This window comes from Plutella xylostella, chromosome 17, assembly GCF_932276165.1.
Source record: "Plutella xylostella chromosome 17, ilPluXylo3.1, whole genome shotgun sequence".
Lineage (NCBI taxonomy): Eukaryota > Metazoa > Arthropoda > Insecta > Lepidoptera > Plutellidae > Plutella > Plutella xylostella.
The window spans coordinates 3180824-3200213 of NC_063997.1; the positions used below are offsets into that span (position 1 = coordinate 3180824).

At 39.7% G+C, this 19390-nt stretch overlaps 2 protein-coding genes across 2 annotated transcripts in view; one reads left to right on the forward strand and one right to left on the reverse strand.

Annotated features, from left to right (window-relative positions):
* LOC105392879 (monocarboxylate transporter 9) overlaps nucleotides 1-18321 on the reverse strand; it is a 35394-nt gene extending 17073 nt beyond the window's left edge. The window contains exon 1 of the mRNA XM_048626677.1: nucleotides 17976-18321. The gene's annotated coding sequence lies outside the window, so the exon portion shown is untranslated. The remainder of the gene's footprint in view (nucleotides 1-17975) is intronic.
* A 211-nt stretch (nucleotides 18322-18532) lies between these two features.
* LOC105392872 (baculoviral IAP repeat-containing protein 5) lies at nucleotides 18533-19332 on the forward strand. Its single transcript, XM_011564556.3, has 2 exons — nucleotides 18533-18828; nucleotides 19123-19332. Exons 1-2 carry the CDS (start codon nucleotides 18553-18555, stop codon nucleotides 19249-19251), a joined length of 405 nt encoding a protein of 134 aa, XP_011562858.2. The 5' UTR covers nucleotides 18533-18552; the 3' UTR covers nucleotides 19252-19332.
* The last annotated feature ends 58 nt before the right edge of the window (nucleotides 19333-19390 follow it).

Here is a 19390-nt window from a genome sequence, read left to right on the forward strand (position 1 = left end):
TTATTTTTATTTATTTTATTTTTATTTTTACATTTTCGTGGAGAATCAACAGCATTTTGTTAATAAATAATTATTACTTATGAACACATAACAACTTGATGCCATTAACAGAATGAACTTAGTAAACCCAGTAAACCTAACACATCCAGAGGAAAAACAAAATCTCTTTCTCTCTCTCTGAAAAACATACTTAATAGCCCAAACTCGATGCTTTTAGCTATTAACATCTTTGAAATAAAATTGAGCCACCACCGTGTTACTGCCCTCATCAGATCCTCACGAGACCATACCTCAACCAGCACCAAGAGACTGTATTTTTGATCCCTAACCTAATGTTCGTGCGTATTGTCATCACTTAGATCCATTCGCTATATTCCTGCTCCTCATCAGACCTTTACGAGACTGTAATATCACGAGAATATTGCACACTATCTAATTTAATTTAATGTATTGAATATACTGGAAGAATTATGCTTCCTCAATTTCAAATCAAATTATGTTGGTGTCATAAAAGTTGAAAAAGTGCAATGACAACCAATGTGCAGTGATTTTGTATCTGTACACGATAAGATCGCGAGCTGTCAGTGCTGCCTAAACCGACGTGACCCTTCTTTGGAGGCCAGCGGCCAACTGAGTCAAACGTCACTTGTGTTTATGATTTTATAACACAGAAAGCCGCCATAGATATTTGTATGAAGATTTGAGGGAAAAAAATTGCTCAAGTTTGGGATTAATTTACACAAAATAAGTGTGTGTTTATTAAAAAACAAGGTATTTAGCGCCTAGTCCAAGCCTTTAACTTTATAATATGATAAAAATCATATGAAAATTCTTTATAATTACGACACAGTTGTTACAATACGGGAGTGTGATTGACTGGTTTTTCTTGATATTCTGAAATTAATTTACAGTTATCCATAATCATTTACTTAAATTCGAATGATTCAGCACCTAGCTAGACTCTTCAACTACCTGTGTGATTTTTTTCAAGGCTGTAGAGCATCATTTACTACATAATTCTATGACAATGCCAACCCTCGATTCCCTATTGCAGACCCTTAAATTACATTTAAGTACAACTTTTGTAGACTATTCCACTAAATAGGCAATCCTACACATTCCTACGTGCGTGGACGTTAGCGGTACGACGACGCCGCGTGCCGTCAGAGGTCCGAAACCGGCACACTCGAGATAAGTGTTGCTAACCTCCCCTCTCATTAGCAGAATCAGGAAACGACTAGTGCTTGTACGATATGATAAAGAGCCCTATTAGATAGGTACCATTGTTCGTAAATTACTTCTCTAATCTTAACCCATTGTAAACCTAGTTTTAACCACAATATGTAAATTTAACATAATGTAAAAATATGTATAAGAGATGGTTTTCCAAATTCCATAACATTGATGTACGACAATACTAATCATAATTAATAGAGTATAATATTAATAATTGTATCGTAAGTGCCATAGAGAGATAAGATAACGTCGGCGTTGTAAGTGTGTCGTGAGCGTGACTCGTGTAGCTATTACCACTTACTGCGTTACCACAATAAGAGCCTGTTTCACAAAAATAAAATAAAAGATAGGCTGTACCCCTCTTCAATTATGTGTTCCAATCTAAACGCAATCTAAACATTTTGCACTCACGAGTCATGAGCAATGAAAAAGTTCCACCTGCCATTGACGTTCCACATGTCACTGTATATTTTGGGAGGCTAGGAAAATAAAGTATACGATGCATCCCTAGTGGAATGGAAAGTAGGTAGTGGTGGCAACGGATTTTTAATCTAATTATGGCAGAAAGATAATCAAAAGTCACAGTGCTTAAGTAATTTACATCACATCGAGACTCGACAGCTCTGCTCTGGCCCTTTACGAAAGTAAATTGTAGCCTGGGCCGCCTGGGCTGAGGTCAAGGTCACTCGCAAGGTCCCCTTCAGCGCAAACCAAAGAGAAAAATGTGGGAAAAGGCCGAGCTAGGTCAATTTCCAATGAGGGACCTAGCGGACCATTGCTTTGAGTTAGTTTTATTGAACTCACTGAAATGATGAAAATTTACAGCGTTTTCAAATACATTCGATCGAATCGAGCAATGAAAAAGTTCAAGTAACAAAAGCACCAAATTACTCCGAAACGGAAAAGGCTAGCTAAATGACGCCGTCTGCAATATTGAAGTAAGTACATTTAACAGCGCATCAGAATATTACCAACTAAAAACGTAAATATTATGATCAAACTCTAAATAAGTTATGAAAAATATGGGTTACCTGGTGTCGGCATTATGTAAGTGGAACTATTTAATTGCTATATATTATTTACAGATACTATTTCAGGCTGCCCAGTAGGCAATCTTTTCGTCAGTGACTAGGCAAGGCGCGACGCGTGACGCGTAAAAAATCCGAAGATTAGACCTTAGACAGTTGTAGTGGTCCGTTGAAGATACAGTGTTGTGATCTCGTAAAGCGTATATACGATGATGATTTTCATATAATTACGTAGCTGTATGCTGGCGATGATAATCCGCATATTGCAATATGCGGATGCTCAGTCAGCTGTTAGACGTGGATTTTATTAATGATACCAAAAAACTACACAAAAACAAGCTCTAGCCGCGTCTTTGTTTACGATTCATTGTTAGTCCCGTCAAGCACCCATTGAACCGAACTAGAATGGAACTGTATAATAGTCTATGGATAGTTGGATATATATAGATATACTATCTTTTGTTAACTGCACTTAAGGTTAGAATTAGATATAGCTGTTTAAATGCCATGGCACCCCAGTCGCTTTTAACATTGATTCCAAAATTTCTTGCGAATTTGGCATCTTGCAAGGAATAGATGGCACGTGGAGGTCCATAGCCTCTGCCTACCCCTCTGGAGACGGGCGTGAGTATTATTATGTATGTGTGTACGATTGCTCAGCTCAGGCAACCGTCAGATGGATGAAGTCAAAGATAGATAATACTTAGCGTAGCTTGATAAAAAAAAATCAATTTACAATTAAGGTAAAAATCGTTCATTTTCAATTTTTTATAAAATTGTATATTGTGACTGGGACTAACTAGACTCACCACGGTGGAAAACCCTAGTCTAACTCTAGTGTTTTAATATATTATTATCCCTGTTTTTCATACAAAACAATCGAGAACATTATGCAGTACTAAATAAAGAAAACCAAGAACAAGAAATGTGCTAATTGCTTATTCTTTTCAAACTCGTAAACAAAACAAAAGAAAACCTCAAGTAATTACGCAAATTTTTACATTGAAATCATTATTTCTAGGATATTTTCTCGTCATTTCTTAAAATAAAATTACATTCTAAAATTGCTAACACAAGGGAAGCATTGTCTTGCATAGTTGTAGCCTAATTAAATCATATTTTTGATTCGTCTCCTTTATCCTCATTTTAATAGAAAACAATTTAATCACATACTTGAAGTCTGTTTATTGCTATGGTTTATTGAATAGTCTGCCAACAATCGCATTCGATATAACTACGTTTTTTCTTTAACAATTTTCCCTAAACCTAGACATACAACGTAGGTACTAAGTCCGTAAAATAAAACGTTATCGGATCATCCTTTTGCGGTAAGTAGTCACCACATCACCATCTTCTTACGGACGCAACACCTTATGTGTAATTGATATCTCACTTCAAGTGATAATATTATTGTAATGGTATGTTAAGTAGGCAATTTCGACCGTCTAACTACGCTACCGCTGAACTTCGTGGATTTATGTCTACGAGTCTTTCATCCTTACTCAATATACGCAACGGAATATAATAAAACAAAGCTACATTTGGCAACTACCGATCGTTTAACCGATCCAGTTTTAACTTTAGAATATAACCGTATATCTCTCTTTAAAACTACTCCAGCTCACCCATTGTAGTAAACACATTAGTCACATAAAACTTTTGGCTGACAAATACAGTCCCAGTTCAGATCATCCGCTATGGCGATAGTGCGGATGGAAATAGCCATTTTGACCTGATTTCAGCTCAGCTCCAGACGAGCTGACCTCACTGAAATAACGACTGGAGGACAGACTGAAAACATTTGGAAAAAAGGGGCTTTTCCAATTACTGTAATCAAGAGATATGGGAAGACCGCTAGAACAGACACGCATGGATCGCCCCTAGGGTGTATTCAAATTGATGGAATTAGTTTCTGATTGGATTTGCTTGGTGATCAAGTAAACTGTTTTCAAAATAGAATCATAATCTGGCTATTATTCCCAAGTGCACAATGTATTTAATGTACAGACAGACCAACAAACTTTAAATAGGTACCGGTAACGATGTGGCAATAATTTAAGTTAGTAACAGTTACAGAAAAGACTGTTATAATAACATAATGATGTAACCGTCCTTTAACATCCACGTGTTAGCTAAAATAATCTACTGGAATTCCTGGCCGCCCACGCACTCCTATGCAAATCTTTAAGCGACCAAGCGAAGGGTCATTTAGAGCAATTGGACACAATCATGCCAATTGATTGGCAATTATCACTGATGATACGCCACTACCTTCAAGGCTTGGTCTACTTTTCATTTCATGCCCTGAATACTTGGCATTTTATGTGACATTGATGGTATATGGTTTTTTGATGATGGTGACGGTGCTTTGGTGGTTTTTACGGTATAATATATTCATCAGTGTATGATAATGAATACTTTTATTCCCAATCAACTACGTACGAGGGCGATACCGAAATGATCGGGAATAGAAAAAAGTACAAAGATATCATAATATTATTTACTTTTATTGTTTTTCAAAGTAGTCTCCGTGACATTCAATGCACTTTTTCATTCGATTAAACCAATCATTGAAACAGTAATTCCAGTCTGAAGTGGATACTGTCAAAACAGCTGATTTGTAAGCTTCGACCGCCTCTTCTGGGCCGCTAAACCGTTGACCACGTAGCATATCTTTAATTCTTGGGAATGTAAAATAATCATTGGGGCTCAGATCAGGGCTATACGGAGGATGGTCGATCAACTCCACGTTTTCCATATTTAAAAACGTTCTTGTTTTGCGAGCGGTATGAGAGCTTGCATTATCGTGGTGAAGGATTATACGACGATTCGGGTTAGTTTTACGAAGTTCTCTTACGACTTCCGGCAAACAAACTGTTGTGTACCAATCAGCAGTAACCGTCCTTTGTTCTTGTAATGGAATCGTAGCCACATGGCCAGTTTTCGATACAAACGAAGCGACCATTTTTTTCGACACGCTGCGTGAGCGAATAACTTTTGTTGGCTTGACCTCACCTTCGAAGACCCAAACTGCCGATTGATGTTTTCTTTCGGGCTCATATGAATAAATCCACGATTCATCACCAGAGACGATATTGTAGACAGCATTTGAACTGCCTCCATTGAACCGTTGCAGAGCAGATCGACACCAATTAACACGAGCCGACTTTTGTTCCTCGGTTAAACGGTGGGGCACCCAGCGCGAAACTAACTTCTTGACACCCAGTTCTTCATGTAAAATGGTTTGAATGGCTGTGATACCAATGCTGAGAGAAGCCCGAATCTGCTCGTATGTCACATGTCTATCTTCTTTTATTAACTGGCGTACAGCATCGATGTTATCTTGTGTTACCGCTGTTTTTGGCCGACCAGTAGAAGGGACTGTGGTAAGAGAGGAACGTCCACGGCGAAACTCAGAATACCAACGATATATAGTCGTTTTACTTGGTGCTTCAAGTTTATAAATAGAAACAAGCTCGGCGAGACATTGTTCTTGAGATAAACCTCGACGAAAGTTGTGAAAAATTATTGCACGGAAATGTTCCCGCGTATAGTGCCACAAACTTATCTGTTCCGGTGAGAGCGAACTAAATTGGTCCATACCTCATTACTTACTAAATGAATTTCATATTGACATAGATTATATGGACCAATTTAGTTCGCTCTCACCGGAACAGATAAGTTTGTGGCACTATAAGCTCCATTTTTTACACCGACTTGTAAAGATAAAGATAAAGATAAAGAAACATTTATTCGACACATAGACAGCAACAACAACAAAAAGAAAAATACAGACTTAAAGAAAAGAAATACATATACAAGATAACAAGGCCAAAAAAATAATAATAAAAAATTAACATGAGGCAAAAAAAAAAAAAAAACAAAAATACAGGCAAAATATAAAACAATAACACAACGGGTTGCTGTCCGGAGTGTCGAAACGGCACCAGCTCAGCATGAGCTGTGGACGGTAAGGCCACAGCGCTGATTTTCAGCTGGCCCTTTTAAGTGACCTCAGTCACGTACACGAGTACCTACTTAACTATGTACAAACAAAAAAAATAAAAAAAATAAAAAATAATAATATATAAGTATAGGTATAGGGGACGTGTGTGTTGTGTGAATTACTGTTATGAGTGTGTATGGTAAGTAAATAAATAATGCAGCTTACATTAAAAATATATAGGTATGTGTGTGTAAATTCTGTAAAAAATAAATAGTACTTGTTAAAAAATAATAATAATATATATACTAATTCCATTAATAATGCATAAATATTACAAAAGGTATCAGTAACATAAATACTAAATACAGAGCAAAATAAATATAGTAATAGTGCGATGCGAAAAAGTAGTGGGTAGCCATAATGAAACGGCGAACGCACCCACAACCTGCAGCCTAAAATAAATTTCAGTAACCGGGCGCGATCCGTTCAGTGTACCCGCGTCATCCCGCAAGCCATTCATAGATAACGGGACGAGGCGGCGCCCGCGCACCCACGCCCGGATACGAAATGAAGCACCCCACGAACACCTAGTTCGTACAATGCGTGCAGTGATCACAATAACAACCACTATCAGCAGCAAAAGTGATGCATAATGTTCGTATTGTTACTAAGTCAGCATTACGATAAAAAAAAGGTAAGTGTTTTTTCTTATTATTATATTTCTACTGCGATAAAAAACATACATAGATATTATAAAGTATATTAACTAGGTACGTGTGGACGACTATGGGTGGGACAATAGATATGTAATACCGTTATTACAGGTTATCAAATATACTATAAATATACTATAACTAATAAACTATAACTATACATTATATTTTGTTTCAGGGACAAATTAAGCAGCATGGCTGCACGCACCAGAGTTTAGGATGTTGAGGTGATGGATTATAATGTACTACAGCGTGCAGCCCGCACCATGCAGCCAACCACGGGACACGGAGCCAATACTGCGCGTGAATACATTCGAAGTAGGTATAACTTCTTAAAGCCCTTTTCTTTGATCATCAAGTAGGATCATTTTGTAATGAAATTTAAAAGTCGATATTGATTTCAGGTCACGGAGGGGTGGTCTCAAGGTGTTCCATATGAAGCTGGCTGCATAACGGAACGAGTTGCGAAACAGTGCGGTTTTGTGCTTCGGAGTGACCATAAGATAAGTGGACGCCCTAGTATTTATTGTATGATGGTTACGAGACCATTCAAGTTTATTGTAAAGGTACTGGGGTGATTTGAACTTTATAACGCCAAACAGGAGCGCGGCAAGGTGCAGCCGCTGTCTGGCGGCTACCTTCAGTAGCCCGCAAGAGTTGAGATAAGGGGTAACATGGGAGCGGGGAGGGATATCCATACAGAATCTAATACAGGCGTTTTGTACCCTTTGCAGTAGCTTTTCCGTTTTCCGTAAAAGACATGGGCCATATACAGTGTCCGCATAATTTAGTTTAGACAGAACAAGCGACTCACATAACTGTATACGCAGGTCAACATTAATGTACCGTCTAATTTTATAAAGAGTCTTGAGTCTGAAGAAGCAGTTTTTGACCATTTCAATTGCGTGTTTTTCAAACCGTAAATAATTGTCGAATGTTAGGCCTAGGTTACGAGCTTCGGTTACCTGTTCAATATCTACTCCTGCTAGTTTTATGGTAGGGTTATTTGTATTAGTAATTTGAACTTGTTTCCTTGTGCCAATAATAATAAACTTCGACTTATCGGGATTTAGCTTTAAAATATGCTTATTAGCCCAGGTCGCAATACGATCTAAGTCCTGGTTTATAAGATCACAAGTATTGTTAACGTCAGATGGGGATCCTGATAGATATAATTGTAAGTCATCAGCATAGACATGGTATTTGCAATTTACAATCTCATTGGTGATATCGCTAGCGTAAAGGATAAATAACAATGGTCCTAGGGTGGATCCTTGCGGGACTCCTCTAGATACTGGATACTCAGCAGAAGCAACTGTATTGCCATCACATTTTCTCAGCTTAACTATTTGTGAGCGTTGATCTAGATAGCTGTAAAACCATTTGACCGTACTAGCATCAAAACCATAAAATGTCAACTTTGCGATCAGTAGCGGAACATTAATAGTGTCAAATGCGCGGGAAAAATCCAACAAAGTGAGAATGGTAGACATACCCTTATCCGCTGAAGCCAGTATATTATCTACAACGTCAATCAGGGCAGTAGAGGTGCTGCGGCCTCGACGAAAGCCGGACTGTACATCAGGCAGAATTCCATTTACCTCCAGGTAGTGCGACATTTGGTTATACACAGCTTTTTCAAGAATCTTTGACATACATGACAGCAAACTAATCGGACGTAGGTCCTTGTATTGACTCGGAGTAGGTATTTTAGGTATAGGACTAACCAGAGCAATTTTCCACGGGTCCGGAAATGTAGAAGTTTTAATAGAGTAATTAATTATAAAAGTGATAATATCTAAGGTTCGCGGTAGCGTCAGCATAATCATAGCCAATGATATGCCATCGCACCCGAGTGCATTCGATTTAAGTTTGTTGATAATTTTGCCAACCATTAGCTCGTCGATAGGTGAAATATTAAATGTGTATGTGCCATGTCTGTTAGATTCATAATAAATTATATCTGATAAATTTATCTTATTGTTACCGGGAATGTCAAGGAAGTGTTTGTTAATCATATCGGGGTCATTAAAGCTATCAGGTAGGTAGTCAGTTTTATGTTTACGGAGTACAGTGTTCTTAAGATTCTGCCATAATTTCGCCGAGTTTTTAATATTGTTATTAATGTTGGACTGAAAATATGCTCGCTTTTCATTGTGTAAAGCTGCATTTACTAAATGTTTCAGGTCCTTATAATAATTGTTGTCTGAAGCGGAGTTAGTGATACGAAACCGTTTATGGGCTGCGTCTCTCAAACTCATCATGTACTTCACGTTATCAGTGATCCACGGGTAGTCGGCCGCCTTCACACGGACAGTGCGCTCGGGAGCATGTAGATCAAATAATTTTATCATGTAATCAGTAAATGTGGCTACCATTTGATTGACATCATCAAAACTTTTAATATGTTCCCAATTAATTAAGTTAAGGTCAAGGTTAAATTGTTCCAAAATAATATTTTTTAATGGCCGGTATGTAATCCATCGGGGCAACGGTTTAGGTTTTTTAACATTCAGTCCTACTGTTATGAATGCATGATGTCCTAGGGTAGGTATGTAGTCGACATTTATACATTTAATATCCAAGTCTGAGCAAACGACATCTATTAAAGTTTCGCTACTGCTAGTGAAGTGCGTAGGTTCGGTTACGTACTGTTTTAAATCAACCGTTTGTACAAAATCATCAAAATGACGCCTTTTGTAGTCAGTACTATTAGGTAAAAGATTAATGTTGAAGTCACCAAGCACAATCATCTGGTCGTAATTAGTGAAAGATGTTATACTGTCCGTTAATGCATCAAAGAAAATACTACAGTCTTGCCACGGCGGTCTATAGGCTGTTCCGATAAGCAGTTTTATTGTGTTAACGGTACAGCTTAACCACATTTGTTTGACGCCGGCCGCGGCGGGATGTGTGCGAAATCTTACCTTTAGACCCGTTTTCACATACATACCTACGCCTCCACCTCGCATGCGCTTACCTGGGGGTCTCGGCGTGTGGCGTAGTTTGTAGCCGGGTATGACGGGCGCGCGGTCTATCTCCCCCTCCCTGAGCCAGGTTTCGTTAATAGCCATTATGTCAACATCATAGCGTAGTACAGTGGCTATGAGTTCATCATGCCCTGTGCCCAATGATCCCGCGTTAAAGAGTCCAACTAATAATGACTTGTTTTTACCAGTCATTTTGTACTTATGAAGGTGTAGGTAATTTGTATAAATATTATGATGTATATAGGGTATAAGGTGTTATATAATTTGTATATAGGATATGTATGTATGTATGATGTATGCGTGGGGACAGTTTTGAAATGGCGTAAGTTTGCATTCGAGCTTGGGCATGGTAATGGGGGAAATAGAAAGTGATAGGTATAGATTATAAATATTATACTGCTATGATTAAATGCCACTAAGTTATTAGTGAGCTGGGGCACAGTTTGATCTCCGGGTAGCAACACAGTTAAAGCAATAACTAGAGAATAATAACAAGTACAAGATAAATGATAGACATCAACAAAGCTATATATGCACGTAGTACATGTAACACAGAACAAAGACATAAATAGGCATAAAAATATCATCACCCAGTATAATAAGGTTGTATGGGTGTGGTTTTTTACACCATTAAGATCAACCGGCAGTTTAAGAAGCGACTCCGAATACCCGGCTAATGTCATCAGCTGACCGTATCCAGTGTCGAGGTGTGTCCTGTCCCTGGCGGGCGTATATGCGTCCCTTCTTGGTCCAGAGAAACCTCCAGGACAGACGTCGCCCGACCTCCCGCGTTTGGTAGTACAGTTGGCGGTTGTACTTGGTGAGCCTCTCGTTGACGTAGAAGGGGCGCGGCGCTGAGGACTGGCTGAGGTCGGCCGAGGTGGCTCCGCGGCGCACGCGGGCCGCGGCCGTGAGCTCGTCCTTGACGGCGCGCCGCGTGAAGCGCACCACCAGCGGCCGCGGCCGGCCCGCCGCCCCCGCGCCCGCGTCCCCCCCCTCGCCCGGCGCCCGGCGCCTCGCTCCCACACGCTCCGCGCTGACTATGTCGCTCTCTCGGAGCGTGACACCCAGCTTGGTTGCCACCGCCATGATCATATGGGTGGCATTCTCCCCGTTCTCCTCCGGGAGGTTGCTGACCTCCACGTCGTTGCCCAGAAGCTCCTGGTCCTTTTCGTTGAGCTCTAACCTTAGCTCAGCGATGACGGACTCTAGTCGGGAGCCCGTTCCTTCCATCACCCGCTTCTCCAGCACGTCCACCCTCGAGTCCAGGGTGCTGAGCCGTTCCTCTGTTGCGGAGAATGAGCTTTTGAGGTCCTTGACCTCGGCCCGGAACAGGCGGATCTCCTCCCGCACGGCGCTCAGCTCCTCGCGGAACAAGCGGATCTCCAGCCCGAGCTCCACTTTGAACTCTTCCGTCGTGTCATTCGCAGTGGAGTTGTGGCGGCCGTCGGACACGACCGGTTCAGGCAGCTCAAGGGAGTCTATCCCTTCAGCAACGGGAACATCGATGTTGGGCGCGGGTGGCGGGTTCCCGGATACACATCCCGGGCAGACCCAGTTAGGGGTACCTTCCTCGCCTCCCTTAAGGCAGAACGGGTGGTACACGGTACCGCATTTAGCGCATTTCGCACACTTAGCTATATCAGCCCGAGCAATATATTTCTTGCAACCACCGCACTTGGTCATAATGGAAGGAAATTAGTTTACCACCGAGATAGCAAATTCACTATGAATCTAATAGATGTCACTAGCGTCGGTTACGAATCGGGATCCCTAGATGGCGCTGCTAGTGATTTTTTGAATTGTTTAAATTTCGATTATGGGGTAAACACACTGCAAGCAACTGAGGTACCCACAATTTGTGTACACAATGTATCCCCTAGGCACTTTTTGTAACACTAAATACAGGTGATATACAGCACAGAAACTCGAGATAACAGTTGATGCACATATATGTAACCACAGAAAGCTTTTAATAAACTTTTTGTTACTTAATACTTCGTTCTTTTAATTTTTAACACGGAAGTAAACAGTAGCAAGCATCACTCGTATACGATCGTGACGTCACTCAACTTGTCAAATTCAAATGGTCAATACTCTTTTATTTTTTACTTTTTTTAAAATTCGAAAATGGAATTATGTTTGAAAAAACACTACATTTGATACACCAAAAAGGTTTCACTCTAATTTATTCCTAAGTATTCTATTCCCGATCTTTTCGGTGTAGCCCTCGTAGAGCCCGCTTTAAAAAAAAAAGTTGTAATGGAGATTTAAGTCTACCTCTTCCAAGTCGGCGTTAGTATTCCTAATATGAGGAGGAATTAACAAACTATTAACAATGCCGCAGAAATTGTATAATTAGTTTCAAAGAGTTTTGAACATGCTTAACCTGTACGTTAAACCTAAGCCAAAAATAATTAATATTCACAATTTACCGTTTGGCGTTCTCAAGCCGAGCGCAAATGTCTCAAGGTGGTCTCAAGTGTCCTGACTCGATACTTCGGCAGCAAAGGCCAGAGACAATGTTAATCTGGGATTACTAACCTTTTCTTTCTGAAGGCCTATGTAACGTGGTTGTGTGGAGATAATCCAGTATCTGGGATGAGCCGCAGTGCGGCGCGGGAATCGATCCGGCCTATCCAGTCGCAAAGCGAATATTTTGATGACAATGAAATCGGCAATTGTATCCGCTAGAGTTGTGGTGTGGCGATGAAACCCCTGCACCTCAATGCTTTTTGATGCAGTTTTTTTTACAGTAAGCATGCATTATGGTTTGATTTTTCAATTCACAGTATTTTTATTTTTGAATTCGGTACGTATCTGAGCATCCGTTTCAGACAAGCGGCAGCGGCAGCGTCTTGTAGGTCGAGATACATTTAAATAAAATAATATACTCGTAATCCCCGATATTGTAGTCACAGGTGACTCGCAGGCCAGTCATCCGCGTTTCGCTGTAGATTTGCACCCACGTGATACGTCGCGATGCGTACATGCTCGACAACAGACATAAACGATCCACAGTCATTACAGTAGATGGCAGTTTGTGGAAGCGGTTTCAATTACCGCAACCACAGCTGTTTAGTGGTTTCGATATCCACGAGTCAGCCTTCTATGTAGCGGGATTAAACGAGCAATCAATCGAGAGTTTGGAGACATTGTTAATTATAACTGTTTTTTTTAAATAGTATTTAACTGAATTTTAAAGTTGTGGGAATGAAGTGGGAGGATCTCGCAGCCGCTGCCCAAGATCGAGCCAGATGGAGAAATCTACTCAAGGCCCTTTGTCCCTGCTGAGGGACGTCAGGATGGATGTATGTATGTATGTATTTAACTGAAGTTTTTGAGGAAATCTGGTTGTGGCAATACACAATGCACCCTTTTTTGGAATTTGCAAGTAACACACTAACATGACGTATCAGAGAGGGCCTATAAGTCCTATAACATAGCGATAGTAGACGTATTTCTTGAATGTCCCATTGAGCCTTTACACTATTTGGCATAACTAATAGTAGCCAATTGACATACTATAAATTGGACGATAGGCATGATCAGTGATCAGAGGAATAGAATATGTTCCTTGGGCATGTTTTGGCGAATCAAATTAAATTAATTATAGATTTACATGATAGATAGAAGCTTGTCTTTAACCACCATAGACCTATAACCGTCAGTCGATTATTGAGCCATATTCCATTATTAGCGTGTCAGCTTTCGCATTAGTCCAGTCTTCCGACATATTGGCGCAGTCTGTAGCTTCACGATATTAGCTTAGGTATCGTCAAGGTCTTCATATTCGTCACGTCACAGCCCATATGCCACGTGTTCTCAATATAAACTGGAGGGTCACTCCTGCTCGAAGAAAGATGAGGTTTTGGAGCGCCGTTGCGCTAACCGCGACTCTATCTCGTTGCATGACAAGCTCTCCGAAACTTCGCATTTCGACAAATTAGAGTAGCCCTTCCGTACTATCTCATGTTCTGCTCTTCAACTAATAGGTATTAATAACGCTAATATCTGAGGACTTCGAAATAGCAAAGTTTACGTGAATAGCAAAGACGTTGGAATAACCAAGTGTCTGGTTTCTGTTTATTACTGTAGGTAACTTCCTAATTTTTTGTGCTGTCCCTTCAGGACAAAAAATTAGAGTGGTGGGTTTTTTTATCGTTGTCCTGTCTGTAGCATTATAGCTCCCCAAACCCATGGGTCGGCCTAGCTGGCCTACTATTAACAATCTTTTTTTTGTTGAAAGGATTTTCATACCTTCTAAACTTTGTAAAAGTATGACTATTACTCTTTCACCCAAGATTTCATGTTCTTACTAAAGGGATTCAGTTTGCTAGGACTTAACCTTCTGGTGTTAAATAAACAGAAATAGGTATGGCCTGTACCTACATCATAATAAGTGTGTAATTTGGCTATTTGAATTACCTAAGATTTGGTAATAGGTAGGTGTATTAAATTACTAATGCTGGTTTATTTATTCAGTAGACTTCATTTGAATACCTACAAAAAATCCATAATATCTGTTGCCATGCTAGAAGTGGTTGTCTACCTATAGACTTTTTTCTTGGAGGTGGATGCAGTTACCCAGGCTATTTTACTATTATTATAGTTAAAAATTCTGATGAAAAGGGCAATGCACTTCTGTTACCAAATAAGGAATATCAGATGTGTGTCTATGTGTAGAAGTGAAATATATTTCATTTAAATATAATCAAATTGCAATTTACACCAATACAGATGAATTTATTTATGTGCCTATATTTCCTGTCATCAACAATTATTGTTATCTACAGTACAGAAATTAATAACAATGGTAGATTCTCGGTACACCATACAGTATAAATCATTGGTTCATAAAGGACATAAAACATTGAACACAATGTAAATTATTAAACCTTGAAAAATAGTATAAACATTATTAAATATGTATATATGTGTTGTTCGCTGGCTACAAATAAAAAGGAATTCAAACATAAGTACCAGCGAGAGGTCTGATTAAATGGTTTGCACATTTATTATGGCTGAAGTATAGCCATTGTCTTTGATTTTCCTCAACCAGGCATTTCAGCAGTCAGGAGGGATGGTATAATTGCTTATGCTCATTTGAACTGATTTAAGTCTCAAGCTGAGAACTTCCTAATGTACTCTACTGTACCTTCGATATTTCGATACATCGGATAAATAAAGTAAGGTTAAAATTAATTGCTTTACTTCACGCCACATGGCATTTAGTAATCATTTTTTTAAATTAAATTTTGCAGTTTCAGATTGTGATTTAAATACTTAGGAACTTAGTTGCGATTTGGTGATCTTCAGTGGCGGATTTACAAATTTGCCGCCCGTAGGCCATTAATATTTTGCCGCCCCTACTGACTTTTGAAATTCAAAACGTTAGTTTAATTCCGTTATCGTTATTAGTACGATTGTGAACTTTATAATATTTCTGTCATTTAATTAGATTATTTTTGCTATGTACTGAAGAGTTTAATGTTAACCTAAAAAGTTTAATTTGACAGGCAAATAAAAAACCCGTAAAAAGACTTTAAAGCGTAAAACATCTGTAACTTTTAAAAATAGATTTTCAGCAAACTTATTGTCTAAGAACACTCTCCCGTAGAAGACATGTGATACAAAAAAAATAAAATTAAAATCGGTTCATTCGTTCAGCCCCCCCTACTCTTGAAAGGCAATGTATTGCGTCTGTCTTTCGTTGTCAACATAAAAAAAAACATAACTTCTCTTCAAAAGCGTTTTTACATCATCATCAGCCAATAATCATCCACTGCTGGACATAGGCCTCTCCCAAGGAGCGCCACAACACTCGGTCCTCGGCCTCCCTCATCCAACCACTACCCGCCACCCGCCTAACGTCGTCAGTCCGGCGGGCAGGAGGGCGTCCCACGCTGCGTTTGCCTGTTCGTGGTCTCCAACGGTTATCGGTTCTTCGGCAGATATGACCAGCCCACTGCCACTTCAGCTTGCATATTTTGACATCTATGTCGGTAACCTTAGTCCTCTGACGGATAACCTCATTTCTGATACGATCCATCAGAGAAACCCCAAGCATAGCTCTCTCCATCCAGCTGAGCGACTTTAAATCGGTGGACCAGTCCTACCGTCAGTGTCCACGTCTCTGCACCATACGTCATCACTGGCAGGAAGCACTGGTGGAAGACTTTTGTCTTCAGGCTCTGAGGAATAGCCGAGGAGAATATGCGATGAAGTTTCCCGAATGCAGCCCAACCCAGTTGGATGCGCCTTGCAGCCTCCTTGTCGAAGTTTGCTTCTGCCTAGCCGAATAGTCTGCCCGAGGTAGACACATTCTTGCACAACTTCGATTGTTGCCTCACCAACGGCGACCGGCTCCGGTTTGATGTGAGCATTGTACATGAGTTTCATCTTGTCCAAGTTCATACCGAGGCCTACACGTCGGGAAGCAGCATTTAGGCCACTTAGCATCCAGCTGAGTTCCTGCAGAGATTCTACCATAATAACGATGTCGTCCGCGAAGCGGAGGTGTGACATGTACTCGCCATTTATACATATGCCATGTCCTTTCCAGTCCAACGTCTAAGACATCTTCCAATGCATTGGTGAACAGTTTCGGAGATATCACATCCCCCTGTCTCACTCCACGTTGCAGTTGGATAGGTCTTGTCTTGTGGTCCTGTACTTGGACAGTCATAGTAGCGGCATTGTACAGACATCTCAACACTTTGATATAGCGCCAATCGATTTGGCATCTCTGCAAGGATTCCAAAACTGCCCAGGTCTCGATGGAGTCGAAGGCTTTTTCATAGTCCACAAAGGCTAGACACAGAGGCTGATTATACTCTTCGGTCTTCTGTATAATCTGCCTTACTGTGTGGATGTGGTCTATTGTACTAAAGCCTTTTCGAAACCCAGCCTGCTCTGGAGGCTGAAACTCGTCTAACTTTTGGACAAGACGGTTCGTGATAACCCTTGAGAACAGCTTGTATACATGGCTTAAAAGCGAGATCGGTCTATAGTTCTTCAGAAGGGTTTTGTCACCCTTCTTAAAGAACAGTACCTCGAAGCTCTCAGACCATGCCTCCGGTGTAATGCCATTGTAGAACCGAATTGAAGAGCCTCTGGAGCTGTTCGAGGACTAAAAAAATACTAAAAATACTTATGTAATCAGCTAGGTAATGCCTATTTTAAGAACCTAGAAACAAGAATATAATGCATACAATTTAGAAGTTATTTTACAAAAACGCCAAAAGACTTTTTTGGCCAAAATCTAAATGTTGCCAACGCAAGACGGACGCAATACATTGCCTTTCAAGAGTAGGGGGGCAGCGGTGTGCAATGCGAAGTGCTATCCAAGTTTGGATAAATTATTATACCTATGCTCCAAATTCTGTTTTCGCAGTAGCAAAGATAGATAAATGTACCTATGTAATGATCCAGGATCTGGTTTTAACGAAATATTACAAAGCGTTTATTAATCGTTTTCGTATTTTATAATAGTAATTTATACATGGATGGTACAGATGATACACGTATAATTAATTAAAAAAAACTACTTATTTGCCAAATTTGCCGCCCCTCTCAATCTGCCGCCCTAGGCACTGGCCTTTTTGGCCTATAGGTAAATCCGCCACTGGTGATCTTTATCTCATCGTATAATTTCAAACAGTAGGTAAACCTTCCTTAATTAATAACCAAATGACATACAGAAGGGAAATGATTTCATTGGAAGACATTTAGTAAGACAAATATTATACCGAGGGGCTTTGAATCTCAATAATAAATAAGGTTAGTGAAGATAATAATGAGAAATTAATTAAATTTGTAAATATCTAGTTAGAGGTAGTTCAGGTAGTGTTCACTGAGCTAGGTATTTCATCGAATAAAAAAATAGATATAATATTTTATAGTCTTATGATAACGAATGCGTAGTAATCATATTAGGTAGGTTATGCTTTGAGGATGATAAGGCTACGGTCCATGACCCACGTCCATATCCTTTCACTTTTGTATCGTAACATTCGTAACCTAAAATAAATATCCTAAAGTAAAGTTTGAAAAAACTCACCAAGACAATGGATAAAGCTGGTCGATGCTAGAAAACAGCGCCGTACATCGCAGGGATCTTGCAAAATCACAAAGCACTTACAAAAACAAAAGAAAGCAGCCAGTAATTAGGCAAAATAACAAAAGAATAGAGAAATGGGACACTTAGCACACGACTAGGAAAATTATGTGGTTTTGTTAAAATCTAACTGTTTTCAAAACATAGACTATAATTGAACAGTTAAAATATGAATTTCTGTTATTTTTATGTTTATCTTTATAGTTTTTTGGTCAAAAATGCAAAAATTTAGCAAAGCGAGGCGAAAGAACCCACGAAAACCAAACCGAAGTGAATGAAATTATGATTGTCATGAATGAATGAAATTATTTGAACTGTGTGTGAATGAAACGAAATGAATGAATTCAAGAGGGTATAAACTGTCAAATCCTCAGAATAATACTTCACTTGTTCCTACTCCAGTACTCTGTGATCAATGTCATAATGTCATCGTCAAATCCTGACGCAAACGTCAAGTCAACGTCCCGTAAATTCAAAATTTCGAAATTTTCACCACTCCTAACTTGTTACATTTGATAAAATGGATGTCCGACCACTCTTCTTAGTAGAACAGAGGAAGAAAACTTTCAAGAACTGGCCGTTCGACGAGAAGAAAAAGTGCAACGTAAATAATATGGCCGAAGCTGGTTTTTACTCGGTGGCCACTGGAGCTGATGATGCTGACGCTGCCAAGTGCTTCCTGTGCGGCAAGGAGCTGGACGGCTGGGAGGCCAGCGACGACCCCTGGCTGGAGCACAAGAGCCACGCCGCCAAATGTGCCTTTGTGCAAATTGGCAAGAATGAGGATGACTTACTGGTAAACAAAGAAATGTGGTAATATTGTAATGTTTAAGGGATTTACTGTGGGGTTCACGAAATGAGCGTCCCTAAGTGATATAGTAAACTGTAACCCTGGACATTTATGCATAGCATGCATGATGCTATTCTGACTGGCTTATCATTTCACTGGGAGGCAAACCCTAGATGAGCTTTAGTTTCTGTAGATTTTAGTGTCTAGTTTATATAAACATAAAATAATGGCAAACCACCTAAAGCCTATTTACACATTAAAATTTAGGTTATAGGTATTAAACTATAGTTCCTGTTTCAGGCACCGGAGTTCCTGTCCATTGTGAAGCAGTACATGATGAATGAGACCAGTCGAGTAGAAGACGTGGCGATCGGGCAGATAGATGACAAGTGCAAGCTGGTGAAGAGAAAGTGCTTGCGGGCAAAATGAACATTAGTTTTAAATAACTTTACTGATACTAGTATTAATTTAGTGTGTTTGATTTTAAATATAAGATTGGTATGTAGTTTTTTTAAGTCTTTCTTTTTACCAATATCTACCTATTCTAAAAATTGGTATTCTATTGCCA